The 13670-nt window shown below is 40.6% G+C and overlaps 1 protein-coding gene across 1 annotated transcript; it reads left to right on the plus strand.

Annotated features, from left to right (window-relative positions):
- The first annotated feature begins 2118 nt into the window (after window positions 1–2118).
- LOC134440828 (rho-related GTP-binding protein RhoQ-like) lies at window positions 2119–7553 on the plus strand. Its single transcript, XM_063190972.1, has 5 exons — window positions 2119–2432; window positions 2665–2723; window positions 4978–5142; window positions 5723–5818; window positions 6613–7553. The coding sequence occupies exons 1-5, from the start codon at window positions 2222–2224 to the stop codon at window positions 6781–6783; spliced, it is 702 nt and encodes a 233-aa protein (XP_063047042.1). The 5' UTR covers window positions 2119–2221; the 3' UTR covers window positions 6784–7553.
- The last annotated feature ends 6117 nt before the right edge of the window (window positions 7554–13670 follow it).

Here is a 13670-nt window from a genome sequence, read left to right on the forward strand (position 1 = left end):
AAAAAGAGTGGATCATAAACCTGTCCTGTGTTGATGTGCCATCTTGAATCATTAGTCTGTGAACTGACAGTCAGGAATGAACAGGGTTATAAAACTTTTATGGTATAGTGGTGCAGCCCTCAAAACAAAGTTGTTTTTCCAACTGATGACACCCTTTCATAATTTGTCATAATCAGTCGATATGTATGCCTGTGTGTGTGTGTGTGTGTGTGTGTGTGTGTGTGTGTGTGTGTGTGTGTGTGTGTGTGTGTGTGTGTGTGTGTGTGTGTGTGTGTGTGTGTGTGTGTGTGTGTGTGTGTGTGTGTGTGTGAGAGAGAGAGAGAGAGAGAGGGACAGCGAGAGAGAGAGAGAGAGAGAGAGAGAGAGAGAGAGAGAGAGAGAGAGAGAGAGAGAGAGAGAGAGAGAGAGAGAGAGAGAGAGAGAGATAGATTTGTAGCCTAAGTAGTTGTGTGTGTGTTGATGAGTGTGGTATAGCCTATGTGGGTATGTGGGGTCAGCATTTTTGAGTAGGCCCTAGGTCTACTGTTCTAATCTCTTCTAGCTCAATCACTAATCACTTAACCGAACAAGAACTGCTCAGTTTCATTGTACTTGTTACAATGACAAATAAAATATACAGGCTACGTACTGTCCACACTATTCATAGACAATTGATTTTCTCGTAGCGTAGCCCACTTTTTGGTATAGTTTTTCTCTCATCACAGGCCTACAGAGGAATATTGACCAGCAAAACTGTTTGTAGGCTATGTGAACTGACGCTGCAGCCATACCAAACAGCAGAGTAAACAATCACATCAAAGGGAACCGATTCATGAAATACTCCCTCTAATAGGCTATAATCACATTGTATATCACTCGCTAAGGTAGCCTGTAGGAGCACAGCATTTTTTGTGATTCTGTCCTGAAGAACTGACGGTTAATATGTAGGCCTAAATTGCTTTTAATAGCCTACTTTCTTGCTCACTTTTATGTCACAATATTTTAGTTTCACACAAGTTTCACAAATATTTGAACATAGTTTTCTTCATTTGTCTGTGGTTACAAAACTATTTAAATCTAAGCTTTGAATGCATGTTAAGATTTAGGTTAGTGTCAATGAGTAGTCTAATCTAATGAACAATGCACTTTCAGGCCTGAAGTTTGCTGTTGACTGTTGCCATTTGAAGTAGCCTATGCTGGAATCCCCCTATTGAGTCGGCTAAAATTATTTTTGGGTGATGTCTTCCACTTACCAGTTTAGGCTATTGGACAGGTATACCTATATGTATGTCTTCATTTATCAAACAATCAATATTGTGTTGTAGCCTATTAAGAATATCATATGCTCTAGGCTATGTAACAGCAATGTCAAGACATAGAAAACACTTCCAATCATTGCTCTCTAAATGGCTTTAAAATAATAATAATTAAAAAAAAATCTTCAAATCTTCTGAAAGACACGTTCGCCATCTAGTGTCTGTCCATGGTTGTTAATCGACTAGGGCATTCGGTCGTTGTGGTGATACGGGTCACAATCTGAGCATTTATAAATACAATAATAAAATGTATGAACTTTAACTTAACAGCATCTTAACAACAAGCAAACAGTGAACGGGAAAATATCTGCATAAAGGTCTACATTTCAGCTAGACATGTTATGATGTAGCCACATGGTTTGGGCATCATGTGACGCAACACATAGGCTAAACATTTTTTATTTATTCATTTATTTATTAATAGGACCTATATATATATAGGCTATATATTTTTTTAATTTCCACTTGTAAATTTGCATTCATGTTGTTTAACTGCAATGGTCGAATACATTGGCTTTTATCGACCGTTTTGTCAAAGAAAATGTGTTTTGTTGGATAGCATTATTTTAAAACTTTGGTTCTTAATAGAGTAGCCTATTGCTACATAACAAGTCAATGATACAGTAGACCTAAAGTCAGTGCAACAAGTGCCCCCAAGAGTCAACTGTCACACTGACAAGTGTTGTGAGTGACAAATACCACGCCCCACTACAGCCAGTGGTGACAATAGTGTCGCGTAACGGGGGAAGAGGAACAAGGGCGGATGTCACCATGGTCATTGAACTGTCATCACTTTTTTTCTGATGTCGCAACTGCCATGCTATGATATTTGCTACATGAACTCTGAGATTCCTTAGCAAGGGGTAAGGTTGAAGCGACAATAGAGATCATGTTTGGCTTGTATTAGCGCCACAGCAGATGCACTAATGCATTTTCATCAGGGTGGACCGGCGACTAGCAGCGGACCAGCGGTGGATGACGAGTTCGCCAGTATGGTAAACGGGGCGGCTGCAGTTACCGCGCTGAAATGCGTGGTTGTCGGTGATGGCGCGGTCGGGAAAACATGCTTACTGATGAGTTATGCCAATGATGCGTTCCCCGAGGAATATGTCCCAACGGTGTTTGACCATTACGCAGGTACAACAAAAAATAGTTCTCATGAAAACATGCGCGTTCATGACACAAGTAATTGGCCTATATCTTCTTATGTTTCCATAAGGGCCACTGAGACTCGAAATTGGATTGTCTATGTAAAGGGTTGTTTCCTGAATGGGCCATCTGTGTCAGTGTCACTTGTTGCTTGTTTTCCACTGACTTGGGTGTTGGTCCTTAACCTGCTCTTTGACATTGTTGTTGTTGTCTTCTGCAGTGAGCATCAACGTCGGAGGAAAACAGTATTTACTGGGACTGTATGATACAGCTGGGCAGGTACATTTGCCATTGCTAACACTGATAAATGGATAGGTTTGGATGTTGAGTATCAAACTGCAGTTAAAGCAAATACCCTCAAATCTCTGTTGTATAGGCCTAGATTAGGGAGATAGGCTAACACAATTTCGCAGACATGAAGTAAGACTTGTAGCCTATATTTCTGCTTTTTTTCTGTTGTACTGACAGACTGTCCATTTCAGAGTACCTTATTTAGCTATTACTCTATGGCTGTGCTGACTGGTGCTTCTGTCTTTCTCAGCTCCTTGGTTTGTGTGTGTGTGTGTGTGTGTGTGTGTGTGTGTGTGTGTGTGTGTGTGTGTGTGTGTGTGTGTGTGTGTGTGTGTGTGTGTGTGTGTGTGTGTGTGTGTGTCAGGAAGAGAAGCAGAAGTGTCCGAGGTTGAGACAACCTTCAACAAAGACACAAGACAGTTTCAATGATTCATCTAGATTTCTGACTCAGTGTTACACAATAGCTGAACCGTTTAACTGTTCATTACAGTAAAGCATGCATGACAGCTACCCCGTCTTAAACATACTGTAGGAAATTAATTGAAATCAAAAGTTACATTACGTAGACTATTTGTGTCACATGTCACATGTATTGTTTTGAAAAAAGACCATCATCGGAAGGTTAGATAAGACAAAAACTGATGTGCAAAAGTCATTGGCAAATGAGCCGGTCTTTCCAAAAGCATTGCTGACTATCATGTGAAAAACAAACTGAGAAGAGTTGAATGCCACTGAGTAACACCATATCAATTCGCTATCATTAAATTATTGGAAAGTTGAAATATTAATTGTTCAGCTATAGGAACAACACATTCAAAACAGGCCTTTTGCAGTGATGGCCAACCAAACTTTAAATATATTTTCCAATAACATTAAGTCAAGCAAACTTAATTGTTCTATATTCTATACCATATAGGAGCCTTTTTTTTTAGCTTTATCTAGAGGAGTTAATAAGTAAAGTACAAACAATGCACAGGCAAAACCAGGTTGTGGTACAAGCCATTGAAGCTTTTATTCAAGGTTAAACACCGCAGACCTTTGGTTCAATACCTCTCTCTGTATACAGTATGTAGCTTAAATGCCTCAGAGGTGCTCAGCATGGGGACAAATAATGTAGCCTATTTTCTCCCTTCTGTTAACGTGTCTAAAAAAACACACTCATATAGTTTGACAGCAGTTTCACTCGAAAAAATAATTGCATACTTGAACCATGATCTAAAAAACACTCATACAATTTGACACCAGTTTAACTCGAATAAACACTTGAATAAAAACGGCAATTGAAATAGCTCAGTTGTTCTGTGAAGCAAAGGTCATAAGTGTTTTTCTCTTTGACCTCTCCAAATCCTTTGTTGTGCAATCGTTGTATCTGTGTTCTCCGGTGAAAATCCATGTTTTGGAAACAAAACAGTAACATGAGCTGATTATTTAAGCCACTGTAGAACACTTTTTTTTCTGTAAGCCTAAAACTTGCGCTTCATCACTCAGTAAATGAAACACTTTTTTTAAAAACATGCAATTAGATATACAGCATATCATATCATTGATAGCCTAAAGCATTTGAAAGATTTTTAATGCAATAGGCCTATATTACATTTACTGTATATAGGTATGGCCGCATTTACAAAGTTAACGTACACAAAATCCAAGTTGGCATTCTCAAACAAATGTTTAGATGTCTAAGGTTTCTCATCAAAAAGTGTATTTTCACCTGAAATGCGATGTACAGTGAGAATATGTGTGAATACCTGTTGATGCATTTGATAGATGATTGATGTGATGTTTTTCGTGCATATGTATCTGCAAAGATTCAGTAGGAAATCCACTCAAGTCTTAGTACACGAGTATATTACCCTGCCTTGTTGGGCAGTAATGGGTAAGCGGTTAGGGCATCCGACTTGTAGCCCAAAGGTGGCCGTTTCGACTCCAGACCCGCCAGGTTGGTGGGGGGAGTAATTAACCAGTGCTCTCCCCCATCCTCCTCCATGACTGAGGTACCCTGAGCATTGGTACCGTCCCGCCGCACTGCTCCCTTGGGGCGCCATTGAGGGCTGCCCCCTTGCACGGGTGATGCATAAATGCAATTTCGTTGTGTGCAGTGTGCAGTGTTCACTTGTGTGCTGTGGAGTGCAGTGTCACAATGACAATGGGAGTTGGAGTTTCCCAATGGGTTTTTTTTTCTCCTGACATATCATCTGTTTGAGGCCAGGAAATACAATGACAGCACCATTCTGCTTCACAGGAGGACTATGATCGCCTGCGACCTCTGTCCTACCCGATGACCGACGTCTTCCTGATCTGTTTCTCAGTGGTGAACCCGGCCAGCTTCCACAACGCACGGCTGGAGTGGGTGCCAGAGCTGGAGGAGCATGCCTACGGCGTTCCCTTTCTTCTCATCGGAACTCAGGTGACCTACCTCATCCAGCATAGTGAATCGTCTGCTTGCATGGGTCTTTAAAGGCCATTACATAGAATATGAAGTGCTATATGACCATTTACTTGAATTTGGTTTAAAGGTGCACTGTGTAAGATTTTTAGTTGTTTATTCCCAGAATGCTACCCATTCACTAATGTTACCTTTTTCAGGAATACTTACCACCACCATCAAATTCTAAGTACATACATGAAAAGGGGAATCTTCTCCATGGTCCGCCATTTTGAATTTCCAGGAATAGACATTCTTAGCTGCAAAAATGACTGTACTTGGACCATACTAGAAAATATTAATTTATTACTTAGTAAACTTTCATGAAAAGATCAAATTTGGCAATAGGCAACCTAGTTTCAATGAGCAGCATACCTGTAGTTGCAGTACCTTTTTTGACCATTTCCTGCACAGTGCACCTTTTAAAGAAACAGATACGAGCTCTTTTTATGATCCTTAATGTATCACTGAAAATAGTATTTGATAACTGAAAGAAATGCACCATCCAATGATCTATGCAATGAATGCTCACATCAGTGTGTCTTTCTTTGCCTTTCATCAGATTGACTTACGAGATGACCTTAAGACCATTGCCAGGCTGAACAGTATGAAAGAAAAGCCCATCTCAGCAGAGCAGGGCCACAAGCTGGCCAGAGAGGTACTGTACCACATTATATAGGGTTTTCACACCTGGTCCCCTTTAAGTGAACCAAACTCAGTCCTCTTTAAGTGGACCAAAATTGAACCGACAGCGAAAGGACTCAGTTCTGTTTTTGTTGTGAGTGTATTACAAAAAGTACCGACTGATCTTTCTGGTCCTGGTAGGCTTTTATGGTGTGTCACTCATCTTTTTTATTAAACCTTGTCCTCTAGGTCACAAGTGTAACTTGTCAGAACTCATAAGCGAACCAAACTGAGACCATGTCAACCAAGGTCTCAGTATGGTTCGCTTCCGAGGGGTCTGGGTACGCTTTGGAGCGATATGCGGCAAAAATGCTGAGTCACTACTCTGAGTTCGCTTAGGCGGCTGAAAGGGACCAGGTGTGAAAACGCTGATAGACAACAAACAGGTTGTGTGGAGTGAACTATTGAACTATAAAAATGGTGTTCGTTCCCTGCACCGATATATGATACATTATGCCATATACTGTATACTGCAATCCGATACAGTATGTGCATGGTAATTTGCGTCACCCAAAAGTGTAATATGTATTTAGCACTTTAAAAAATATTATTTTAGCTTTCACTTCAAATGACGAAGGACCATGCAACAAGGTTTTTATGACCATGAATGGGCACGTGAATGGGCACATTGGTCATGGGGACCCAGGTTCAAATCCCAAACCCTACCACATACATCCGAAATCTTCGCTGTCCTATCTCAATAAAGGCACAAGAGCCCCTTAAATGTGCCATGCAACTGCAGTGTCATATCGCTTTTTTCCCCTTCAGGTGGGGGCTCGCTGTTATGCTGAGTGCTCTGCACTAACGCAGCAAGGCCTGAAGGCAGTGTTCGACGAAGCCATCTTCACCATCCTCACGCCCAAGAGGAGGAAGAAGAAGGGGAAGGGCGTAAGGAAACCCATGTGGCCTGACTGTCTCCACTGCTGTCCGATCACATGACCTGGGCAGGCGGAGATGACGAGACCAGAGGCCGTGGAGAACTAGCAAGATGGACGATCTGGATTGACCTCCAGGCTGTCAGTTTTCAGGGTTGGTTTATTATGAGGTAAAAAAGAGCCTTATTATGTCCTTGACCTTTAAACCCAATGCAACCAGATAGCACAACAATGTGTGGAAAAGCACTGAAAATGTTTGCACAGGATTATTGTTTTGGTGAACTTGTCTGGAGTACAGAAGGAACATAATAGAAAGAAGATACTGTATGTCCAGAAAGTGAAGCTAATGGTTGATTGTAGGGGGGCAAAGACCTGCAGTGGGCCCCTATATATGTACTGTATAGAAAGCCTTTATTTTCCCCATGTTGGTGTTTATCCCAAACAGATGTGCCAAAAGTAAAAGTAAGGAGTAAATTCATAGTGTGAGTTCAACACTAGCACATGATATAACATAGCTGTTACACCAGTTACTTCATTGTAGCTAATGAGGTAGGCCTACAAAACACCACAACTGTGATCCAACTAGCGAGTCAGCTGATCTGAAAGGAACAGTCCACCTTGATTTTTACACATTTGCAGTTTGTATGTCGAAGCATTATCCGTGAAAGGGCATATCATTTTCTTCTCAGTGTTTTGAGTAGGCCTACTTAGATTTATTGGTATCAGAATAGCATAGCTTAGCATAATCACTGGAAGTAAACGGGAGCATTAGCATCAAGCCACAAGTGATCCCTGGATGGGATTAAGTGGCTGTTTTGCACCGTGGTGAATTTTATATTATGGTCTAGTAGAAGTTGATGAAATTGGGCCATAAGCGTAAAGTACGGTCTGGATGCAATTTTTTTGCAGAAATTGGTAGTTTAGGGAGTGTAGTTTAAGAAAATGACGGGTGCCGGCTCGGCACCCTTGAGCATTTTTTTAAAAATGGCGTCACAAGCCACGCCCCTTTATTATTTCCCAATAAACGCCTCTCCAAATTGAAATGGTTGCTGTATCCCAACCCTTTGTGCTACTGACATAAAAACACCCATTTTGGAAAGCAGACACCCTCTAGTTTTGTAATCTATTGTCTATTCATTGTAAAGTGTTCAGCTGAAAACTGGGAACTCTTTATATTTTGTAGTTTTTGTCATTTTTGTCCCTCGCCTAAAAAAAAATATATACATATATATATACATGAACTAGTCCTTTTACTGTAATGCATCAGGTTATAGACAGAATAGAACAAAGGCCACAAGTCTGAACAACTTGTATTTCAAATTTGAAAACAAAATATCAAAACTTGTGTTTTCTACACCATTTTATATGTGGGTGTGCCTAGGGGTTTTTGCAACGTTTTTCGAAAGTCACCCATTCTCAACCTGATCTTGGGGGATGAGGTGAAAGCACAGTGTATTTTGGAGAAAAAATGAATTGTATTTCTGGAAAGCTAAGAAACAGAGGTTTCATTTGACATATAGTATGACCAAAAGCAATGCTTCGGATTAGCTGTCATCTCTAAAAAGCTGCTAGCACGCACGTTTTCCAGAGATTTACTCATTGACTCCAGCACATCCTGACACAGTTCTCAGCACAATTATTTTCATTGAAGAAGTCATGGAACAACAGAATGTGCCTTTCATTCATCTGTGTGCTGATATGCAGTTGTATAAAATAATCATGCAGATGAAGTGGTCAGACCCCAACCGTTGGACTCATTTAGTTGTCAGCTAAATGGGAAGTCATGGGTGAGCGGTTAGGGCATCAGACTTGCATCCCAGAGGTTGCCGGTTCGACTCCCGACCCGCCAGGTTGGTGGGGGGAGTAATCAACTAGTGCTCTCCCCCATCCTCCTCCATGACTGAGGTACCCCTGAGCATGGTACCGTCCCACCGCACTGCTCCCCATGGGGCGCCACTGAGGGCTGCCCCCTTGCACGGGTGAGGCATAAATGCAATCACATAGTGTGCAGTGTTCACTTGTGTGCTGTGTCACAATGACAATGGGAGTTGGAGTTTCCCAATGGGCTTTCACTTTCACTTTAAATTAGCTGTATCGGGACATTAATGAATGGCAGTGGTTTAGAGGAGCTACTTAGTGTGTCATTTAAGGGAGTCACTCATATGCTTGATGGTAAAGCTTGGTCAAAAGCAGAGGGTTGCGCATGGTAGTATGTGCACTTCTGGAACCTCTCATCATCTCTGGTACTTCTACAGTAGCTGCCATTGTTGAGGAGCTGGAGGGCATTCGACAGTCAAGGATAGGCCGTCTTTGGGTTGACTGCTTAATCACTCCAGTTATGATAATTCACCTCTATCTTCGTGCAGAAAGGGAGGCCAATTGGTTGCTTCACATGTATGCACTGAAGAGAATGATGCAATACTTCTTTGCTGCCAACCACTGGAATTATGCTAGATACATATCTTGGCATGTTCTGGAAAATGCCATCATCTCTTCCAGAAGCAGTGATGTCTGCCTTTCTCAATGGTGAGCATGTCTGCCGCCATCAGAGTGGAATTTGGAACTCTGTCTTCCTTGATCAGTTTGGTGAGCAAACATATATTCGATATGGCAAAACTAAAGGGGGCTTAGTTGGGAAGTCTCTGTCTTCTGAACAAGTGTCTGAGTGGATATTGTCTCATCATCTGTGCAACACTCTTTCAATACTTATGGACACTGTGTATGAGGAGTCAGTGGCAGATTCTTATACCAAAACTAGCCACAAAGAGGAATCAAAAAGTAGAAGACGGCTAGACTCCGAAGACAGGAATAAGATCGGCAATGAATTAAAACAACATACCAACCCATTGATAGTCACTGCTGATGAGGGGCTATGTAACATCATTAATGGAAGATCAGCTGCTGACGAAGTCAATGTTGACAATACCCTGGCTATTGGACAAGCAATGGCGTCCAAATTTAGTGGTGCCTTACCTGATGGGTTTCATTCACCAATCAAGAAGTCAGTGGTCACAATGGAAACACTTAAAAAAAGAGTGAAAGTTGGGGATGTCAGTGTGTTTGACACTGAAAAACGATATGCTTGTTTGCTTGTCATATCACAAAGCCGAGATATTCAGTTATCTGAGGTATTTAAACATGAACTCTCTCCAGTTCCATCGGCTTTGTTTGATGAATATGGGGACATGAGAAAAGGGAGCAAGGCCACACTAGTGCAAAAGCTAGCAGTGTTTGCTACATCACCACTGGGACCAGTGCAGGTTGAAATTGTAGATGGTAATGAGGCCATTTACCAGACTTCATGCCCACAAAAACACAACAGTTAAGTCATTTGCCTGTATCTTCCTTCATCCATTTCAGAGTCAACATGACACATACATCATATTTGACCAGTATATGGAACACTCTGTTAAGTCCCATGAACGCCAGAGACGAACAAAGGGTGCAAAACCTACACAATATCGGATCAACCCCAATACAGTCCTGCCAGACAGAGATGTCATCATGAAAAATGGAAAAAAAACCAAAGCAGCTCTCATAGAGTACTTGTGCAGAATTGAAACTGATGCAAATTTGAAGTTAATTGGAGACAACACTGCCTACCACCACGAAGAGGCTGATGTCAAAATTATCAGTTACCTTTTGGAGTTGTTGCCAGAAAAGGAACACAGATTCAGATTTTAGCTGATGACACAGATATCTGTGTGCTCCTTTTGTTTTTCATTTGGCATTACAAACCTCAAACACAAATTTCTATGCGCAAATATAACAACAAAGTGATTGACATCAATGCCACTGTGTCAAGGTTAGGGGACAAATGTTATGACCTGCTGGCTGTTCATGCATTGTCGGGCTGTGATACTGTGTCATTCCCGTTTGGCAAAGAAAACACATCAGCTATCAATGCAATGCTCAAGTGTGAGCTAAATTTGAAGTCATTCACAGACTGAGAAACTGAAGAACAGGAATGGATGAAGGCAGGCATGGATTTCCTATCTTATCTCTACTCTGGAAAGATAGTTGGAAATTTAAGTGATTTGAGGTGCATGCTGTTCAGCAAAAAGAGAGATCCTCATAATATATAAAAAAAAGTCTTCCACCAACAACACAGAGTGCAGCTGAGCACATCAGACGTGCACGTCTCCAAGTTCTCCTTTGGAGAGCTGCTGACAAAACAGCCCCTCCTGCTTACCTGTTCAATATATCCTTGTTTGGATGGCAAATCTTGGATAACATCCCCGTGCCTGTGTATGGCAATTCAGAAATTGCCCCAAAATCAGTCCTACAGCTTATTGCGTGTAGGTGCAAGTCAGAGCCTAAATGTTCCAGGAATTCTTGTAGTTGTTTATCAGGGGGGCTTCCCTGCACTACATACTGCAATTGCAAAGGTAGTGAGGAGTGTGCAAATAATAAATCAAAATATGAAAGCACACCCTCAGTGGAAACAGATGAAGATGAACATTCTGATGAGGATACTGATGAACAATGAATTATATGTCACATATTGTATAATTGTTACATGTTAAAATGTTAGGGCCATGTGTACATATTGTTGTCTCTAATCAGAGTTGTCTTCCTTGTTATTTTTAACTTCTGTTCAGATGATTGAGTTCTTTGTTCCTTGTTCCTTGTTCTAATATGTTAGAGACTGTTCTCTATGGAGACCTACAGCAGTGACCCGAGTACACCAAAATGGCCTTTTTTTCATTGGTGACAAAAGAGGACTATAGGGAATCCTTTAGATGTTACCACATCTGATTTCTGCTCATCAAGAGGTTTAATTTGATACCAAACATGACATATTTTAATGATTTATGTATTTTTTGGCTTATTTCCCATAGTGAAGGTGTGGGCGTGGCTTATTATGTAATTAAAAAAAAAATGCTCAAGGGTGCCTGAGCGGCACCCGTCAGATTCTGCATCTGCAGCCCCTAAACTATCAATATATGCAAAAAAATTGCATCCAGACCTTACTTTACACCTTTCTCAAGGTTCTACTAGACTATTAATTTTAAAGTAGTGTTTAAGTACTGGACTGTTCCTTTAAGACAAGTACACAGGTCTGCTGATTACTGAGATAAGTTTCCTGTGTTGGAAGGAAACTGTGTTTATTTATTTTTTTTGCTTTTACTTTTGACACCTCTGATCCCAAAATCATGTTTTCAAATGATTCAGCAAGGTAGATTTGATACCCTAATGAAAGAAAGTCGCTTACACTAACCAGGATGACCCAAATGCCTTATAAACCCTTCATATCTTTGGATGGGATGGATTTGCAACAGAACTCACCCTCTGTACTGACAAGTGCAACAATTGTAGAACACGTTTTGAGAAAGTACTGATACTGATCCATACCATTTTTGTTGTCCATTAAGACTTTTGAAGAATTGTGATAAATACTAGTGTATCGGTAGACTTGCACATTGTAACTTAGCTATATACGTGTATCTATTAAAAATCACATTCATCCAGGTCATGTTGTCAAAACAATTTAGTTGTATACAACTGGACCCCTTGGAGGTTGAAAGCGCTCAACCAGTTGAGGAATAGAAATTTTTAGCAAGGTCCCAGAATTCTAGTTGTTTACAACCAAACTATTTGAATTGCAATGTCTGACAGAGGTATGAATAGAGTGTGCCGGTGTGCCGGGTGCCAACCATCAGCCCTGGTCCATGTAACGGTTTCATACTTTTTTTTCTAGAGCGATTGCGGCCTGCCCTGTTACATTTAGCCAGATTTGCTGATAACTGTATTCACAGTCCATTTTATTTCCCACTTCATGTTTGGCTGGAGACACATAGGGTTTTCACACCTGGTCCCCTTTAAGTGAACCAAACTCAGTCCTCTTTAAGTGGACCAAAAATCAAACTGACAGCAAAAGGACTCAATTCTGTTTTTGTTCTTATTGTGAGTGTATATTCTTCTTTTTTATCACACTCGGACCTCTAGAATTCTTCTTAAGTGATTACATCTAGTCACAAATGTAATTTGTCAGAACTCATAAGTGAACCGAACTGAGACCATGTCAACCAAGGTCTCAGTATGGCTGACTTCCGAGGGGTCTGGGTACACTGCGTTCACATATGTAGCAAAAATGCTGAGTCACTACTCTGAGTTCGCTTAGGCGGCTGAAAGGGACCAGGTGTGAAAACGCTGACAAGCATGAAGAGCTACATGCTGAATTTGTCAAGCAGATTTTTATCAGTTTTAACCCAATGAGTAATTACATTTTCCTGTAAGCTTGTTTGTATTATATGCACAAGGGAGGAATATTTGGGGGAAATATTTGATATCACCCCAGTAATAATTGTCTTAAATTAATGGCTATAATAATGGCTGTGAAGTGGCTATACTGTACCAGTGAGCAGCATTTTGAAAAGGCAAGAATTTTAGTAATGAAGTTAAGTTGTCTCACTTTTAAACATCGGTTGATTGAAATTAGAAAGAGCCAGAGGGTCTATTTAAATGAATAGGGTCGATTCACATTTGCAGGACAGCGAAATCAGAGTTCGCCACATACAAAATATTCATCTCAAACTTCCTGGCAGAAGTGAGGAAGTTCCTTGTTGAGAAACGTTATTAAAGTGTGTTGATGACCTCATCTTAAAATTAATTAATTTGTGGAAGTGTGTTGTAACTGTTGTTTGAATAAAATAATTTGTTGCACCTAATATAATAAGAATTGTCCCAGTTGTTAAGCATCTCATGGAGTCACACATTATTTACCAAAACTCTGCAACTTGTGTGAAATTCCTACTTCCCTGAAATAATCTGAGTTTTGACTAACATGTCTCAATAACCAAACAATGAGGGATGATTTTCAATGGTTTATCTTTCAAATTGTCTGATGTACATTACAAATAGTTGTCTTCATTGTGTAGAAATGAAGGTACAGTAGAAAATAAATATGCACAAAAGCTAATCAGAGGATCTTCATGAAGGGTGCCGAGA

The sequence above is a fragment of the Engraulis encrasicolus genome, chromosome 24, assembly GCF_034702125.1.
Source record: "Engraulis encrasicolus isolate BLACKSEA-1 chromosome 24, IST_EnEncr_1.0, whole genome shotgun sequence".
Taxonomy (NCBI): domain Eukaryota; kingdom Metazoa; phylum Chordata; class Actinopteri; order Clupeiformes; family Engraulidae; genus Engraulis; species Engraulis encrasicolus.